The 20,553-nt window shown below is 45.5% G+C and overlaps 1 protein-coding gene across 3 annotated transcripts in view; it reads right to left on the bottom strand.

Annotated features, from left to right (window-relative positions):
• Positions 1–20,553, bottom strand: part of LOC112217359 (tyrosine-protein phosphatase non-receptor type 14-like) — a 103,162-nt gene that overhangs the window by 29,843 nt on the left and 52,766 nt on the right. For all 3 annotated transcript variants that reach the window (XM_042300831.1, XM_042300832.1, XM_042300833.1), the window contains exons 4-5: positions 6,465–6,562; positions 4,823–4,890 (exon numbers count right to left, since the gene is read on the bottom strand). In XM_042300831.1, coding sequence (XP_042156765.1) covers positions 4,823–4,890; positions 6,465–6,562 — 166 coding nt within the window. The remainder of the gene's footprint in view (positions 1–4,822; positions 4,891–6,464; positions 6,563–20,553) is intronic.

The raw sequence follows: 20,553 nt of genomic DNA, 5'->3' as shown, positions 1-20,553 counted from the left end.
TCTCCTTACTCCCCACACACTCCCTCACCTCTTCCTCTCTTCCTACCCCTCAGTTCATCTCTCACTCTCTCTACTACTTCTCCTTACTCCCCACACACTCCCTCACCTCTTCCTCTCTTCTTACCTCTCAGTTCATCCCACACTCTCTCTACTACCTCTCCTTACTCCCCACACACTCCCTCACCTCTTCCTCTCTTCCTACCTCTCAGTTCATCCCACACTCTCTCTACTACCTCTCCTTACTCCCCACACACTCCCTCACCTCTTCCTCTCTTCCTACCTCTCAGTTCATCTCTCACTCTCTCTACTACCTCTCCTTACTCCCCACACACTCCCTCACCTCTTCCTCTCTTCCTCCCTCTCAGTTCATCCCTCACGCTCTCTACTACCTCTCCTTACTCCCCACACACTCCCTCACCTCTTCCTCTCTTCCTCCCTCTCAGTTCATCTCTCACTCTCTCGACTACCTCTCCTTACTCCCCACACACTCCCTCACCTCTTCCTCTCTTCCTCCCTCTCAGTTCATCCCTCACTCTCTCTACTACCTCTCCTTACTCCCCACACGCTCCCTCACCTCTTCCTCTCTTCCTCCCTCTCAGTTCATCCCTCACGCTCTCTACTACCTCTCCTTACTCCCCACACACTCCCTCACCTCTTCCTCCCTCTCAGTTCATCCCTCACTCTCTCTACTACCTCTCCTTACCCCCCACACACTCCCTCACCTCTTCCTCTCTTCCTCCCTCTCAGTTCATCTCTCACTCTCTACTACCTCTCCTTACTCCCCACACACTCCCTCACCTCTTCCTCTCTTCCTCCCTCTCAGTTCATCCCTCACTCTCTCTACCTACCTCTCCTTACTCCCCACACACTCCCTCACCTCTTCCTCTCTTCCTCCCTCTCAGTTCATCCCTCACTCTCTCTACTACCTCTCCTTACTCCCCACACACTCCCTCACCTCTTCCTCCCTCTCAGTTCATCCCTCCCTTTCTACTACCTCTCCTTACTCCCCACACACTCCCTCACCTCTTCCTCCCTCTCAGTTCATCCCTCCTTTCTACTACCTCTCCTTACTCCCCACACACTCCCTCACCTCTTCCTCCTTCTCAGTTCATCCCTCCCTCTCTACTACCTCTTACTCCCCACACACTCCCTCACCTCTTCCTCTCTTCCTCCCTCTCAGTTCATCCCTCCCTCTCTACTACCTCTTACTCCCCACACACTCCCTCACCTCTTCCTCCCTCTCAGTTCATCCCTCACTCTCTCTACTACCTCTCCTTACTCCCCACACACTCCCTCACCTCTTCCTCTCTTCCTCCCTCTCAGTTCATCCCTCACTCTCTCTACTACCTCTCCTTACTCCCCACACACTCCCTCACCTCTTCCTCCCTCTCAGTTCATCCCTCCCTTTCTACTACCTCTCCTTACTACCTCCCTCCCTCCTCCTCCTTCTCAGTTCATCCCTCCCTCTCTACTACCTCTTACTCCCCACACACTCCCTCACCTCTTCCTCTCTTGTTACCTCTCAGTTCATCTCTCACTCTCTCTACTACCTCTCCTTACTCCCCACACACTCCCTCACCTCTTCCTCTCTTCCTACCTCTCAGTTCATCTCTCACTCTCTCTACTACCTCTCCTTACTCCCCACACACTCCCTCACCTCTTCCTCCCTCTCAGTTCATCCCTCACGCTCTCTACACCTCTCCTCACCTCCCTCACCTCTTCCTCCCTCTCAGTTCATCCCTCCCTCTCTACTACCTCTCCTTACTCCCCACACACTCCCTCACCTCTTCCTCTCTTCCTACCCCTCAGTTCATCTCTCACTCTCTCTACTACTTCTCTTACTCCCCACACACTCCCTCACCTCTTCCTCTCTTCTTACCTCTCAGTTCATCCCACACTCTCTCTACTACCTCTCCTTACTCCCCACACACTCCCTCACCTCTTCCTCTCTTCCTACCTCTCAGTTCATCCCACTCTCTCTACTACCTCTCCTTACTCCCCACACACTCCCTCACCTCTTCCTCTCTTCCTACCTCTCAGTTCATCTCTCACTCTCTCTACTACCTCTCCTTACTCCCCACACACTCCCTCACCTCTTCCTCTCTTCCTCCCTCTCAGTTCATCCCTCACGCTCTCTACTACCTCTCCTTACTCCCCACACACTCCCTCACCTCTTCCTCTCTTCCTCCCTCTCAGTTCATCTCTCACTCTCTCGACTACCTCTCCTTACTCCCCACACACTCCCTCACCTCTTCCTCTCTTCCTCCCTCTCAGTTCATCCCTCACTCTCTCTACTACCTCTCCTTACTCCCCACACGCTCCCTCACCTCTTCCTCCTCCCTCTTTCATCCCTCACCTCTCTACTTCTCCTTATCCCCACACACTCCCTCACCTCTTCCTCCCTCTCAGTTCATCCCTCACTCTCTCTACTACCTCTCCTTACCCCCACACACTCCCTCACCTCTTCCTCTCTTCCTCCCTCTCAGTTCATCTCTCACTCTCTACTACCTCTCCTTACTCCCCACACACTCCCTCACCTCTTCCTCTCTTCCTCCCTCTCAGTTCATCCCTCACTCTCTCTACTACCTCTCCTTACTCCCCACACACTCCCTCACCTCTTCCTCTCTTCCTCCCTCTCAGTTCATCCCTCACTCTCTCTACTACCTCTCCTTACTCCCCACACACTCCCTCACCTCTTCCTCCCTCTCAGTTCATCCCTCCCTTTCTACTACCTCTCCTTACTCCCCACACACTCCCTCACCTCTTCCTCCCTCTCAGTTCATCCCTCCCTTTCTACTACCTCTCCTTACTCCCCACACACTCCCTCACCTCCTCCTCCTTCTCAGTTCATCCCTCCCTCTCTACTACCTCTTACTCCCCACACACTCCCTCACCTCTTCCTCTCTTCCTCCCTCTCAGTTCATCCCTCCCTCACCTCTTACTCCCCATCCCTCACCTCTTCCTCCCTCTCAGTTCATCCCTCACTCTCTCTTACCTCTCCTTACTCCCCACACACTCCCTCACCTCTTCCTCTCTTCCTCCCTCTCAGTTCATCCCTCACTCTCTCTACTACCTCTCCTTACTCCCCACACACTCCCTCACCTCTTCCTCCCTCTCAGTTCATCCCTCCTTTCTACTACCTCTCCTTACTCCCCACACACTCCCTCACCTCCTTCCTTCTCTTCATCCCTCCCTCTCTACCCTCTTACAGTTACCTCTCATTCATCTCTCACTCTCTCTACTACCTCTCCTTACTCCCCACACACTCCCTCACCTCTTCCTCTCTTCCTACCTCTCAGTTCATCTCTCACTCTCTCTACTACCTCTCCTTACTCCCCACACACTCCCTCACCTCTTCCTACCTCTCAGTTTATCCCTCACTCTCTCTACTACCTCTCCTTACTCCCCACACACTCCCTCACCTCTTCCTCTCTTCCTACCTCTCAGTTCATCCCACACTCTCTCTACTACCTCTCCTTACTCCCCACACACTCCCTCACCTCTTCCTACCTCTCAGTTTATCCCTCACTCTCTCTACTACCTCTCCTTACTCCCCACACACTCCCTCACCTCTTCCTCTCTTCCTACCTCTCAGTTCATCCCTCCCTCTCTACTACCTCTTACTCCCCACACACTCCCTCACCTCTTCCTCTCTTCCTCCCTCTCAGTTCATCTCTCACTCTCTCTACTACTTCTCCTTACTCCCCACACACTCCCTCACCTCTTCCTCTCTTGTTACCTCTCAGTTCATCCCACACTCTCTCTACTACCTCTCCTTACTCCCCACACACTCCCTCACCTCTTCCTCTCTTCCTACCTCTCAGTTCATCCCACACTCTCTCTACTACTCTCTACTCCCCACACTCCCTCACCTCTTCCTCTCTTCCTACCTCTCAGTTCATCTCTCACTCTCTCTACCTCTTCCCCCACACACTCCCTCACCTCTTCCTACCTCTCAGTTTATCCCTCACTCTCTCTACTACCTCTCCTTACTCCCCACACACTCCCTCACCTCTTCCTCTCTTCCTACCTCTCAGTTCATCCCACACTCTCTCTACTACCTCTCCTTACTCCCCACACACTCCCTCACCTCTTCCTACCTCTCAGTTTATCCCTCACTCTCTCTACTACCTCTCCTTACTCCCCACACACTCCCTCACCTCTTCCTCTCTTCCTACCTCTCAGTTCATCCCACACTCTCTCTACTACCTCTCCTTACTCCCCACACACTCCGTCACCTCTTCCTCTCTTCCTACCTCTCAGTTCATCTCTCACTCTCTCTACTACCTCTCCTTACTCCCCACACACTCCCTCACCTCTTCCTCCCTCTCAGTTCATCCCTCACTCTCTACTACCTCTCCTTACTCCCCACACACTCTCTCACCTCTTCCTCCCTCTCAGTTAATCTCTCCCTCTCTCTCTCTCTCTCTCTCCCTCCCTCCCTCCCCCTCTCTAAGCAGGGCCTCTTGTCTGTCTTCTCTCTGTGTCAGTCAGGGGTACAGGTAGAATACAGGAGGAGGACGTACACAGGAGAGCTAGGAATCTGTGGCCTCCGGCAACACATGCAAGCACTCACTCACTCACTCACTTACTCACTCACTCACTCACTCACTCACTCACTCACTCACTCACTCACTCACTCACTCACTCACTCACTCCTGAACTTGAAAAACATCTGAGACCGGCAACATCAAACACACACCTGAGAAAACCGACTGAGAGCACACACACCTGAACACTGAAAAACACAAAAGATCACACGCATGCATGCACAAGCACATGCACACACACACTGAGAGGTGTAGTGTGACAGTTGACTCACCACTGGGAAGAGCACATACTCCCTGAGGAAGTCCTGAGACAGGAACTGTGTGAAATCCCCAAAGTCAGCTAGAAGAGAGGAGAGAACACACTGAGATCTACACTCAACTTTACACACACTGAGATCTACACTCAACTCTACACACACTGAGAACTACACTCAACTCTACACACACTGAGATCTACACTCAACTCTACCCACACTGAGATCTACACTCAACTTTACACACACTGAGATCTACACTCAACTCTACACACACTGAGAACTACACTCAACTCTACCCACACTGAGATCTACACTCAACTCACCAACTCATTGACATGAAACACATGGATAGAGCTCCAGTAACTTCCACCAGATTCCCAGGGTTGCAGAAATCCTTGTTGGAAAATGACAGATTTCCTGCTTATTCCCTCCAATCTTCCAACTGGGTTTTCAGGAAAACCTGGGAATTCAGGCAAAGTTCATGGACTTTTTCTACTATACACATGGAACACATACATCATCTAAGGATGTCATTGAGAAAAAAAAGTTGCTATCTAGAACCTTACAGGGTTCTTCGTCTCTCCCCAATAGGTAGAACACTTTTGGTTCCAGTTAGAACTCTTTTGGGTTTCATGTTGAACCCTTTCCTTTTGGAACCCTTTTTGCCCCCTAAGAGTGTACTCTTAAGGATATATGAACTATCTTTTTGCCCCCTAAGAGTGTACTCTTAAGGATATATGAACTATCTTTTTGCCCCCTAAGAGTGTACTCTTAAGGATATATGAACTATGTAACACAAGGGAGAAACACCTTCAATAGGCATGGACAGGAACTGTAGACGGATGACCTCAAAGAAAGCAGAGAAAGCAAACATAGAAAGCAGAAACCCTAATAGCACCTACAGTATCTGTAGCAGGCATGCTCATGTCAACCCAGCAATACACACATATTCCTGGCCCTGTGATGTCATGTTGGAGTTTGGGTCTACCCTGGTTCATCCTACCCAGCCCTCCATTGATAAAAGGAAATGACATACAGCTACTGTCTGCCTGGACAATGTACAGTACTATCTACAGATACACAGAGGTAGCTACATCCTTTAGGGCTGCTCTAATGTAATGTAATGTAATGTAATGTAATGTATGTCTGATATAGAGGGGTGTAGTGTAGAATCCATCCTCCCTACAGATAAGGTTCTTCCTGCCATGGCTAACCTTGGTGTTAGCGATAAGCTAACGACTGTTTACATTCCCCCGAGACACAGGGCCCAGGGACAGCAGGAGAGAGAGAGAGAGTGTGTGTTTGTGTTGCGGGGTTGGAAGATTACAGGGTCACCAACAAGGCCAAGAAAGTGTGTGTGCGTGTCTGTGTGTATGAATACGTGGATGTGTGTGTGTGTGTGTTTGCAAATGCACGCGTGTGCATGCATGTGCGTGAGTTTGTGTGTGTGTGTGTTATGGAAAGGAATCCTGATAGGAACTCAAGTGGACTCAGCTCTTCTGGCGGTATGCAGCCATATTAGGTAGTGAACCCAGGATGAGCTAAGAAAGTGTGAGTCTCTCTCTGTATCTACCTCTGGACTTAGTGTTTAAGTAGGACATAAAACGAGGTTAGTGGTAAAGCTATGGGGTATACTCCTGTGTGTACTCTGTCTTACCTTGCACTGCTAGGCCTGCTAGTCTGATGCCCTGCTCTACGGTACAGTGGAGACGTCCATCCAGCACCTCCTTCTTCACCTGCAGGTAGTACTGATACCTAGCGAGAAGAGAAGTGTCACATACTGAGAGCACAAAACACACAGTAAGGGACTTAAAGACTTACAGTAAGCAACATACAGATGTAGGATCTTCATTTGAGCCAGTTTGCTACAGAAGGAAAATTATCCTGCAGCAACAGGAAATGTGAGTTGTTATGTGCTTATAATTCATGAACGTTTCTTGTAGGTCTTCATCAAAAGTTTGACATTTCTAAGTGGAAATTACAAACATCAGAAGCCATTTGAAACCTCAAACACACTCCACGTTTTACATTTCCTGCATTGCAAGAATGTTCTCCTGCAACAGGGTGATCAAATGAGGATCCTGTATAAATGTTACCTGTAAACTCTGGTAGTAATAGCAACGGAAATATTACCACACTGATACTAGGAATAAGTGAATCACTACCATGGAGGGTTGTACTGACTCATGTTCTTGGTTGGACTAGTGAATCAGCTATGTCTAGCTGTGACTGGACTAGAGTTATGACTGGGGGTTGGAGTAGTGAACCAGCTATGTCTAGCTGTGACTGGACTAGAGTTATGACTGGGGGTTGGAGTAGTGAACCAGCTATGTCTAGCTGTGACTGGACTAGAGTTATGACTGGGGGTTGGAGTAGTGAACCAGCTATGTCTAGCTGTGACTGGACTAGAGTTATGACTGGGGGTTGGAGTAGTGAACCAGCTATGTCTAGCTGTGACTGGACTAGAGTTATGACTGGGGGTTGGAGTAGTGAATCAGCTATGTCTAGCTGTGACTGGACTACAGTTATGACTGGGGGTTGGAGTAGTGAACCAGCTATGTCTAGCTGTGGCTGGACTAGAGTTATGACTGGGGGTTGGAGTAGTGAACCAGCTATGTCTAGCTGTGGCTAGACTAGAGTTATGACTGGGGGTTGGAGTAGTGAACCAGCTATGTCTAGCTGTGGCTGGACTAGAGTTATGACTGGGGGTTGGAGTAGTGAACCAGCTATGTCTAGCTGTGGCTGGACTAGAGTTATGACTGGGGGTTGGAGTAGTGAACCAGCTATGTCTAGCTGTGGCTGGACTAGAGTTATGACTGGGGGTTGGAGTAGTGAACCAGCTATGTCTAGCTGTGGCTGGACTAGAGTTATGACTGGGGGTTGGAGCAGAGTGCTTGCTAGGTCGTCTCTGAAATCCCAAACCTAGGGCAGCAAAGCTGGAACATTGGTACATTGGAGAAAAGACATCTGTCTAGAGCACTGGTATTCAAAGTCGGGGTCACGGAGGAACTGCAGTGGGGTCACAAGACAAAACAAAATGAAAAGTACAGATTCAAGTACAGGACAATATACAACGTTTTTGTGAAAGATCACTTATAATTGAATAAATGTATTTATTGGTTTCTTTGTTTTTTGATGATGATGAAAATGTAATGCATTGAAGGTTTTTGGGGGGGGTAAAAATTGAAATGTACTGATTTTAAGGTTGTTTTATTAGATTTGGGTAGGGTTGTGAGAATCTTTTGTGAAAAAATGGGGTCCCCACTGACCAAGTTTGAATAACACTGGTCTAAAAAGACTACTAGCTGGGGCTCGGTGGGGCTGGGCTAGTGTTATGACTGTGGGTGGCTCGGCCACTGGTTTGCCAGAGGTAAGTTGATATGATACTTTTCAGACTTGGCCCAGAGCGACCTTCACAGCGTGTGGTTAGTGCCAAAATAAAGTGAAAGAACAGGACGAAACGTCCAGCTTTTCAGGGATTCCAAATAATTTCCCCCCCATTTTAGGCCTTGATTCAATTTTGTGTTTGACTTTTGGGCAGGGTGAAGTAGTCACAAGGCCACACATTAGAGAAGAGAGAGAAGAGAGAGAAGAGAGAGAGTGAGAGAATGAGGCAAAGAGAGAGGGTAGTTAATGAGAGGGAGGGGGAGAGAAGGAAAGTGTGAGGGAAAGTCTAAACGGTCCATTATCAAAACAGAGCAGTGTCAGGGGTGAGTCCAGCTGACCAGTTTCAGCTGCAAAGAACTTGCTGGTTTCCTGTTTGTTACCATGGCTACCACAGTGAGTGTTTCCACTGGAGGCTGTGAGACACCTTTACAAACACACACACACACACACACACACTTGCACACTTGCACACACACACACACACACACACACACACACACACACACACACACACACGGCAGTTCATAGGGGAACATGCATCAGGCTGGTCATGCCAGAGTCTACAAACTGTGGTCTGGGAATCACCAAGCCATCCCTGCATGCTTAGTCACTCCAGCCTGCTATAGACAAGTGGAGTTCTGTTGAAGTCAGCCACACAGGGGAAGTCCAGTGATAACCCATAGAGAGAGAATGTCATGAGCAACACTTGCTAAAGTCACCTGTAAACTAGAAACCACTATAATATGGCACGGTCATATCTTTGTCTCTCTACCTTACTTAATCATTTTCAAACTCTTCTCTATTACTCTCTCTCTCTCTCTCTCTCTCCCCTGCCTTGTCTCCCTTTCTCTCTTTCTTTTCTCACCTATCTCTCCCTCCTCCCCCCTCTCTCTCCTCGCACTCTTCCTCTCTGGTTCTTTTTTTAGCTCCACTGTGTGTACTCGGGGTCTATAATCTGACCGCGCCCTTCTCTCTCACCCTGTCATTACACCGGCTGGCTGAGCTGCCATTCCGTTCCCCTGGCAACCCTCTAATTAGCTAACCCCTGGATGGGGAGGAGCCCACAGTGGTCAAGTGGGCGGTGCTTCAGCAGGAACACACTGCAGAGGTTCTGGAATGGGTTCTAGTTATGTTGCGTGAATGTTCCCTCAATGCTTAACACCCTCTTGGGTCAGAGGGGAAATGGTGTCTCGCTGTGGTTGTCTCTTTGTCTTAGGCAGAAGGATAACAACATTATGTTTATATTTATATATGTGAGCAGCCATGGTAGAGTGGCAGACTGTAAACTGTAGACATGATGATTGAGAAGCAAAGCCAGGCCTCTTAAAGTAAACCATCTTCAGCACAATTACATCTCTTCAAGGATAAATTCAGTTTTATAGATTTGAATTGAATCAGACTGAAAGAGAGCATGAAATGGTCCTGTACAGTCCTTAGAGTCAACAGTGTCTGCTGGTTGATTTTTATCTCGCCCGTTAGTTACTCATGGGTGTTTATGACACACCTGGTATAGGGCAATACGGCAAAATATCCTATCTCAATATTTTTCTCATTTTTGACGCCATGACGGTATTTTATGTTTTTTTTTAAATAATAAAGTTCTAAATATACTTAATGAGCAGTGCATGACACTAAGGTGGCAACACATATATGTTAAGTCCTTTTAATGGGTCTTTCTCTCTTCTGATCTGTTTTATACTGTTCATCAAACTTCAACTCAAAATTATTTTCAGCAATTTCAACAATTTCTGTATTTTCTTCACTCGGGTGTTATCATTTCCCCACTGAACCACATTTGTTTTGTCTTTGTATGCCTCTATTTTGGGGGAAAAAAGTAACTTTTCCTTTATAAGAAGAATTATTCCCCAGCAAACTGGGAACATTCTCAGCTAAGATTCCCATTAACTTCTAATTAGGGTTTTATCTAACATTAGGATGATAACCACCCCATAACAAAGAATATTTTTGATAACAGAATTATTTTTATTTTTATTAAAAAACATGTACCAAAATTGGTAACACTTTACAATATGTTTCCATTTGTAAAGGGTTTGTAATTACATTATTAACGGTTAATTAATCATTTGTAAATGCATTATAACAAATTGGTCAAAATAGTGCGATTGCCAGTCAGTGCTTGATAAATAGTGAGCCACTATTTACCTCCAGTTATTAACCATTTATAAATGTACTTACAAATGTGCATAATATTGAACTCATGTATCTTCATTCAACTTCATTTTCAATGGTTGCACAGTTAAACAATAGCTATTTTCTCACTTTTGATGTGATGCATTGCTGCTCTGTCCCAGGAACAGAAATGTTTGGTTTTCAGACCAGTGGTCAACTCCCATGTGATGCGTCTTGCCCCACGTTTGAAACCCTGATGATGCATAGGTACACTTCTTTATTCCAACAATGATGGCCTTATCTGAAGATCTCAAGCCATATTATTGATGTGGTGATTACAGCCTCAAGCCTTCTTGGGTATGATGTTACAAGCTTGGCACACCTGTATTTGGGGAGTTTCAGGTTGGATGGGGAGCGTCGCTTTTCAGGTCTCTCCAGAGATGTTTGATTGGGTTCAGGTCCGGGCTCTGGCTGGGCCACTCAAAGACATTCAGAGACTTGTCCCAAAGCTACTCCTGCATTGTCTTGTCTGTGTGTTTAGGGTCGTTGTCTTGTTAGAAGGTGAACATGGTACAAGTCATCTGTAACTCTTATAATAGTGTCAGGGAATGTCCCAGTGTATGTTCAAGTATTATTACACCACTATGACATCATAATTGAGCTCAGGTGCATCCTGTTTTCATTGATCATCCTTGAGATGTTTCTACAACTTGATTGGAGTTCACCTGTGGTCAATTCAATTGATTGGACATCATTTGGAAAGGCACACACCTGTATATGTAAGGTCTCACAGTTGATAGTGCATGTCAGAGCAAAAACTAAGCCATGAGGTCGAAGGAATTGTTCATAGAGCTTTGAGACAGGATTGTGTCAAGGCACAGATCTGTGGAAGGGTACTAAAAAATGTCTGCAGCATTGAAGGTCCGCAAGAACACAGTGGCCTCCATCATTCTTAAATGGAAGAAGATTGGAACCACCAAGACTCTTCCAAGAGCTGGCCGCCCGGCCAAAATGAGCAATCGGGGGAGAAGGGCCTTGGTCAGGGAGGTGACCAAGAACCAGATGGTCACTCTGACAGATTTCCAGAGTTCCTCTGTGGAGATGGGAGATGGGAGAACCTTCCAGAAGGACAACCATCTCTGCAGCACTCTACCAATCAAGCATTTATTGTAGAGTGGCCAGATGGAAGCCACTCCTCAGTAAAAGGCACATGACAGCCTGCTTGGAGATGCCAAAAGGCACCAAAAGACTCTCAGACCATGAGAAACAAAATTCACTGGTCTTATGAAACCAAGATTGAACTCTTTGGCCTGAAAGCCAAAGAGAACTCCAATCAAGTTGTAGAAACATCTCAAGGATGATCAATGGAAACAGGATGCACCTGAACTCAATTATGACGTCATAGTGGTGTACTAATACTTGAACATACACTGGGACATTCCCTGACACTATTATAAGAGTAACAGATGACTTGTAGGACTGACATCACTGGAGTTCCAACCCCCAATGTAAAGACCCGTTATATGCCCACGTGTGTTCTGGCAATGGTTTAAGATTTCACAATTATGTGTTTGTTCACTCCCATAAAAGCAGCCCTGAACATTTGGATATTCAGTGTTCAGAGATTTATGGTAATCTTATTTTCCCATACTTATATTCCCATACTTTCTCAGCCCCCCAAATATCAGATGTGTCTGTTTCACCTCACCACACTCCTTCAGCAAAGACAGGTTTGTTGTCTTCAGCTCACAGTTTGCTCTAGTGTATCCTCAACTCAAGAGGCCTACTCCTCCCGACGCAAAAAAACATCCAGACAACCTCCTCACACAGAGAGGCCGCGTACACCACCGCACCCCCAGATGGGGCCAGCCGGTGTGTGTGGGAGGTGGGGGGATTCCGTGCTTTTACATGGTATTATCATTGAACCGACAGAGGGTAAAATGTGTGTCTGTGGGGGAACAGCTCTGATAACAAGCTGAACAAAGATGGGATTTCAAGGCTGTATATGCTGCTGCCCCCATGGCTCACTGGGGCCAGGTGATGAGGTCTGATCTGGATTAAGGGGTTGGACATTTCCAGCATGGTGTATAGGGTTTGGAGAACACACAGCGGCTGACATTAGCAGAGTTAGAAGCTAATATGATTTGGTGTATCGTGAGTTTGGTTCCTTCAGGTAGAGGGAGACAGATAGAGGGAAAAAGACAAACAGACACAATCCATGCTGTTGAACACTTCTCCCTTTTCCTCTGAGATGACTGAGTTTACACATAACATGGTTTATGAGAGGAACTCTCACATTAGCCAATGCCCCGACACCTCATCCCCACCTCCTAACCCTAGTTAACCCTGCCTCAGTGATTTTCACAGCTGCAGAGAGAGATGGAATGAAGGAGGGACTTAGTATCAGGGGCATTAGTATCAGGTTTCACATCAAAAGCACCCTGCTTCACTTCAAAGACACTACTCACAACTGAAACCATTGCCGGAACTGAAGCCAACCAATCTTATCTGTGTGTTACAACCTTAGTTCCCTTTTCCCTTCCTCCTCTCCCTCTTTCCATCTCTTTCTCATTCCCTCAATACTCCTCTCCCCCTCACCCTCTATTGCCCCCCCAGGCCAGGTGTGTAAGCAATAGAATGACCGCACAGCTCGTTGCTATGGGAGACGCCACGACACCAAAGACATGGGTCACTGGTTTTACTCTCATCCTGTGAATGAATCTGTAAGCCTTTCTAACAGATTAAAAGTTGTATAAAGTTGCCCCAGGGCACTGATCTAAGGTTAGTTTGTGTACCCCCTCCCTAATGATTAATGTTAGGATTGGGCTAAGGTAAACTGATCTTGGATCTGTGCCAAGGGCAACCTGTACCTGGAGCAGCAGACTGATGCCAGGAGGACCCAGCTGGCTGCTAAGGCACTCATACCTGTTCTACGCATTATAATGACAGTAGAAGGAAGGGGTGAGGAGTTACAAATGATGCTGCTGAAGGCTGTTAAAGAAAGTGAATTGATCGTCTGGCTTTACTGAACAGATTCTTGGAGACGAGCGGGAGGGTGTGTGTGTGTCAGGGAGACATTTACCGCGGCCCCCCACCTCAACCCGACTCCCCAACCCCTGCCTAGCACTTCTGCTGGGAGGAATGTGTGGTCCTCCTCCCTCCTCCACTCCCTCCTCTCCTCCTACCGCTGTGCCAACATTCCACATGGACTCCTAACCACACACCAGAGAGAGAGAGAACTTTAACTATTTGCACGCCATTATAACAATGTACATAGCACTAATATTATATTATGTCTATTCCTTTGAAACGGTGTAATGTTTACTGTTTACTGTTCATTTTTGATGATTTATTTCACTTTAGTGTATTATCTATTTCACTTGATTCCCATACCAATAAAGCCCTTTGAATTGAGCTGTTGACGAGGTATTTCATACTATAATACTAGAGTATGTGTAGCATGTTCAGTCCTGTCCACTGCTCAACCCCTAACTACATGTAAATACACTGAAGTGATTTCATAGAATGATTGCTGTGAACACACACACACACACACACACTCACTCACACACACACAGTTGAAGTCAGAAGTTTACACTAAGTTGCCTGTGCCTTTAAACAGCTTGGAAAATTCCAGGAAATTATGTCAAGGCTTTAGAAGCTTCTGATAGGTTAATTGACATCATTTGAGTCAATTAGAGGTGTACCTGTGGATGTACTTCAAGGCCTACCTTCAAACTCACTGCCTCTTTGCTCGACATCATGGGGAAATCAAAAGAAACCAACCAAGACCTCCACCAATCAACCACCCCAAAAAATTGTAGACCTCCACAAGTCTGGTTCAACCTTAGGAGCAATTTCCAAATGCTTGACGGTACCGCATTAATCTGTACAAACAATAGTAAGTATAAACACCATGGGACCACGCAGCCGTCTTGCCGCTCAGGAAGGAGACGCCTTCTGTCTCCTGGAGATGAACGCATTTTGGTGCGAAAGGTGCAAATCAATCCCAGAACAACAGTAAAGGACCTTGTGAAGATGCTGGAGGAAACAGGTACAAAAGTATCTATATCCACAGTAAAACGAGTCCCATATCGACATAACCTTTTAAGGGCGCTCAGCAAGTAAGAAGCCACTGCTCCAAATCCGCCATAAAAAAGCCAGACTAAGGTTTTCAACTGCACATGGGGACAAAGATCGTACTTTTTGGAGAAATCTCCTCTGGTCTGATAAAACAGAAATAGAACTGTTTGGCCAGAATGACCATCATTATGTTTGGAGGAAAAAGGAAGCGGCTTGCAAGCCTGAGAACATCATCCCAACCGTGAAGCACGGGGGTGGCAGCATCATGTTGTGGGGATGCTTTGTGGCAGGAAGGACAGGTGCACTTCACAAAATAGATGGCATCATAAGGAAGGAAAATGATGTGGATATATTGAAGCAACATCTCAAGACATCAGTCAGGAAGTTAAAGCTTGGTCGCAAATGGGTCTTCCAAATGGACAATGACCCCAAGCATACTTCCAAAGTTGTGGCAAAATGGCTTAAGGACAACAAAGTCAAGGAATTGAAGTGGCCATCACAAAGCCCTGACCCTCAATCCCATAGAATATTTGTGGGCAGAACTTAAAAAGTGTGTGCGAGCAAGGAGGCCTACAAACCTGACTCAGTTACACCTGCTCTGTCAGGAGGAATCGGCCAAAATTCACGCAACTTATTCTGGGAAGCTTGTGGAAAGCTACCTGAAACGTTTGACCCAAGTTAAACAATTTAAAGGCAATGCCAATCAAATACTAATTGAGTGTATGTAAACTTCTGACCCACTGGGAATGTGATGAAAGAAATAAAAGCTGAAATAAATAATTCTTGCTACTATTATTCTGACATTCCACATTCTTAAAATAAAGTGGTAACCCTAACTGACCTAAGACAGGGAATTTTTACTAGGATTGTAGTAAAAGGAATTGTGAAGAACTGAGTTTAAATGTATTTGCCTAAGGTGTATGTAAACTTCCGACTTCAACTGTATATACGCCTGACTCCCATGTCAAACAGCACACTCTCACTTACGAACAACCTTTCCCACATCCAGTCAAGCAGCAGCCGCAAATTCAGCAGCTCAGTGCTATCAGACTCACGGTGGGAACGTAGGGTGTGTGTGTGTGTGTGTGTGTGTGTGTGAATCTGAGATGGCAGACACTGCTGCCCTGTCTACACACTGACCCCTGCATGCCCTTTTCACAGCTAGCTCACACTCCCTCTCTCTTTCTCCCTCTCTCTTTCTCCCTCTCTCTTTCTCCCTCTCTCAATTCAATTCAAAGGGCTTTATTGGCATGGGAAACATGTTTACATTGCCAAAGCAAGTGGAATAGCTAATAAACAAAAGTGAAATCAACAATCAGTAATGAACATTAAACATAACACTCACACAATGTTAATGCCAATATGCAGTGTTTTAACAATATGCTAAAATGTGAAATATGAAAGAGAAAATATACAAATACAGCACCTTCGGAAAGTATTCACACCCCTTGACGTAGTCCTCATTTTGTTGTGTTACAGCCTGGAATCAAAATGGATTCAATAGCTTTTTCTCTCTCACCCATCTACACACAATACCACATAATAACAAAGTGAAAACATGTTTTTAGAAGTTTTTGTATTGGAAATTAAATACATACATTTCTATTTTACAAGTACTCACACCCCTGAGTCAATACATGTTAGAATCACCTTTGGTAGTGATTACAGCGGTGAGTCTTTCTGGGTAAGTCTAACAGCTTTCCACACCTGGACTGTACAACAGTTGTCCATTATTCTTTGAAAAATTCTTCAAGCTCTGTCAAGTTGATTGTTGATCATTGCCATACAGCCATTTTCAAGTCAAGCCATAGATGATTTTCAAGCCGATTTAAGTCTAAACTGTAACTAGGCCACTCAGGAACATTCAATCATCTTGGTAAGAAACTCCAGTGTAGGCTTCAGCTAGTGTTTTAGGTTATTGTCCTACTGAAAGGTGAATTGGTCGCCCAGTGTCTGTTGGAAAGCAGACTGAACCAATTTTTCCTTCTAGGATTTTGCCTGTGCTTATAGCTGTATTTCGTATATTTATATCCCCCAGTCCTTGCTGATGACAAGCATACCCATAACATGATACAGCCATCACCATGCTTCCCAAGGTAGCAGCTACTCTTCCTGGGGTCCAGCAAAAATTAAGGCAGTATAATACATTACAATAAAAAAATGTTAACATTAAAATACATTTGACAAAATATTTCACAAAACATTAAGTGTGTGCCGATTAATTAGGGCCGGTTTGGCCGATTAATTAGGGCCGGTTTCAAGGTTTCATAACAATCGGTAATCGTCATTTTTGGACGCCGATTATGGCCGATTGCATTGCATTCCTTGAGGAAACTGCATGGCAGGCTGACCACCTGTTACGCGAGTGCAGCAAGGAGCCAAGGTAAGTTGCTAGCTAGCATTAACCTTCTTATAAAAAACAATCAATCTTCACATAATCACTAGTTAACTACACATGTATAATGATATTACTAGGTTAACTAGCTTGTCCTGCGTTGCATATAATCAATGCGGTGCCTGTTAATTTATCATCAAATCACAGCCTACTTCGCCAGACAGGTGATGATTTAACAAAAGCGCATTCGCGAAAAAAACACAATCGTTGCACAAATGTACCTAACCATAAACATCAATGCCTTTATTAAAATCAATACACAGAAGTATATTTTTTTTAAACCTGCATATTTAGTTAAAAGAAATTCATGTTAGCAGGCAATATTAACTAGGGAAACTGTGTCACTTCCGGATTTAACCATATTTGTGACTAAAGGCTCGTATTTCTGTATTTATTATATTATAATTAAGTCTATGATTTGATAGAGCCGTCTGACTGAGCGTTGGTAGGCGGCAGCAGGCTCGTAAGCATTCATTCAAACTTTACTGCGTTTGCCAGCAGCTCTTAGCAATGCTTGATTCACACGCTGTTTATGACTTCACGCTTATCAACTCCTGAGATTAGGCTGGCAATACTAAAGTGCCCATTAGAACATCAAATAGTCAAAGGTATATGAAATACAAATGGTATAGAGAGAAATAGTCAACGTGTCATAATTCCTATAATAAACTACAATCTAAAACCTCTTAACTGGGAATATTGAACCACCAGCTTTCATATGTTCTCATGTTCTGAGCAAGGAACTTAAATGTTTTTTTCCCCTGGCACATATTGCACTTTTACTTTCTTCTCCAACACTGTGGTTTGCATTATTTAAACCAAATTGAGCATGTTTCATTATTTATTTGAGACTAAATATATTTTATTTATGTATTATATTAAGTTAAAATAATTGTTCATTGTTCATTCAGTATTGTTGTAATTGTCATTATATATACACTACTCAAAAAAATAAAGGGAACACTAAAATAACACATCCTAGATCTGAATGAATGAAATATTCTTAAATACTTTTTTCTTTACATAGTTGAATGTGCTGACAACAAAATCACACAAAAATGATCAATGGAAATCAAATTTATCAACCCATGGAGGTCTGGATTTGGAGTCACACTCAAAATTAAAGTGGAAAATCACACTACAGGCTGATCCAACTTTGATGTAATGTCCTTAAAACAAGTCCAAATGAGGCTCAGTAGTGTGTGTGGCCTCCACGTACCTGTATGACCTCCCTACAATGCCTGGGCATGCTCCTGATGAGGTGGCGGATGGTCTCCTGAGGGATCTCCTCCCAGACCTGGACTAAAGCATCCGCCAACTCCTGGACAGTCTGTGGTGCAAAGTGGCGTTGGTGGATGGAGCGAGACATGATGTCCCAGATGTGCTCAATTGGATTCAGGTCTGGGGAACGGGCGGGGCAGTCCATAGCATCAATGCCTTCCTCTTGCAGGAACTGCTGACACACTCCAGCCACATGAGGTCTAGCATTGTCTTGCATTAGGAGGAACCCAGGGCCAACCGCACCAGCATATGGTCTCACAAGGGGTCTGAGGATCTCATCTCGGTACCTAATGGCAGTCAGGCTACCTCTGGCAAGCACATGGCCCCCCAAAGAAATGCCACCCCACACCATGACTGACCCACCCGCCAAACCAGTCATGCTGGAGGATGTTGCAGGCAGCAGAACGTTCTCCACGGCGCCTCCAGACTGTCACGTCTGTCACATGTGCACAGTGTGAACCTGCTTTCATCTGTGAAGAGCACAGGGCACCAGTGGCGAATTTGACAATCTTGGTGTTCTCTGGCAAATGCCAAACGTTCTGCACGGTGTTGGGCTGTAAGCACAACCCCCACCTGTGGACGTCAGGCCCTCATGCCACCCTCATGGATTCCTTTTCTGACCGTTTGAGCAGACACATACACATTTGTGGCCTGCTGGAGGTCATTTTCCAGGGCTCTGGCAGTGCTTTGGCAGTGCTCTTCCTGCTCCTCCTTGCACAATGGAGCCAGGTCGCAATTGTAAATGAGAACTTGTTCTCAACTTGCCTACCTGGTTAAATAAAGGTGAAATAAAATAAATCAATTTGAAAAAAGGCGGAGGTAGCGGTCCTGCTGCTGGGTTGTTGCCCTCCTACGGCCTCCTCCACGTCTCCTGATGTACTGGCCTGTCTCCTGGTAGCGCCTCCATGCTCTGGACACTACGCTGACAGACACAGCAAACCTTCTTGCCACAGCTAGCATTGATGTGCCATCCTGGATGAGCTGCACTATCTGAGCCACTTGTGTGGGTTGTAGACTCAGTCTCATGCTACCACTAGAGTGAAAGCACCACCAGCATTCAAAAGTGACGAAAACATCAGCCAGGAAGCATAGGAACTGAGAAGTGGTCTGTGGTCACCACCTGCAGAACCACTCCTTTATTGGGGGTGTCTTGCTAATTGCCTATAATTTCCACCTGTTGTCTATTCCATTTGCACAACAGCATGTGAAATTTATTGTCAATCAGTGTTGCTTCCTAAGTGGACAGTTTGATTTCACAGAAGTGTGATTGACTTGGAGTTACATTGTGTTGTTTAAGTGTTCCCTTTATTTTTTTGAGCAGTGTATATAAAAATCGATCGATTAATCGGCATCAGCTTTTTTTGGTCCTCCAATAATCGGCATCGGAGTTGAAAAAACCATAATCGGTCGATCTCTAATATAGTTCCATGTAGCTATGGCTCTATGTAGTACAGTGTGCCTCTCATAGTCTGTTCTGGACTTGGGGACATGTCTTGTGGGGTATGCATGGATGTCCAAGCTGTGTGCTAGTAGTTTAAACAGACAGCTCAGTACATTCAGCATGTCAACACTTCTCTCCTATACTTTGAACCATGAGAGAGTGACATGCATATGATTAATGTTAGCTCTACATGTACATTTAAAGGCCAGCCATGCTGCCCTGTCCCTCTGTGTGGCACCTGACCACATGACTGTGCAGTAGTCCAGGTGCGACAAAACTAGGGCCTGCAGGACCTGCTTGGTTCATATTGTTGTTAAGAAAGCAGAGCTGCGCTTTATTATAGACAGACTTCTCCCCAGCTTAGCTACTGTTGCATCAATATGTTTTGACCATAACAGTGGTCTCAGCACTACGTCAGCTGCTACAGCGAGTGAGATCACTGCGACACATAACAAAGAGCTGCAGTCAGTTTCAGAATAGGTGGCAAGAAATAACAAAACTAAAAAACATTGTATTTGGGACAAATCATTTACTTAACCCTAAACATCAACTAAATCTTGTAATGAATAATATGGAAATTGAGAAAGTTGAGGTGACTAAACTGCTTGGAGTAACCCTGGACTGCAGCTCTTTGTTAAATGTTGCAGTGATTTCACTCGCTGTAGTAGCTGACGTGTACAGACACACTGGTTTTACTCAGAGCCAGTGGGATGTCATAAGTAAACATTGAAAATAATAAGGGGCTGCCCTGGGGAATGCCTGATTCTACCTGGATTATGTTGGAGAGGCTACCATTAACGAACATCCTCTGTGTTCTGTTAGACAGGTAACTCTCAATCCACAATATAGCAGGGGGTATAAAGCCATAACATATAGGTTTTTCCAGCAGCATACTATGATCGATAAAGTCTAAAGACTGAAGTCTAACAAAACAGCTCCCAGTCTTTTTTTATCAATTTCTCTCAGCCAATCATCAGTCATTTGTGTAAGCACCGCCCATGTTGATTGACCTTCCCTATAAGCATGCTG

The sequence above is a fragment of the Oncorhynchus tshawytscha genome, linkage group LG18 (genome assembly GCF_018296145.1).
Source record: "Oncorhynchus tshawytscha isolate Ot180627B linkage group LG18, Otsh_v2.0, whole genome shotgun sequence".
Taxonomy (NCBI): Eukaryota; Metazoa; Chordata; class Actinopteri; order Salmoniformes; family Salmonidae; genus Oncorhynchus; species Oncorhynchus tshawytscha.
This window is presented reverse-complemented; position numbering and strand designations above follow the sequence as displayed.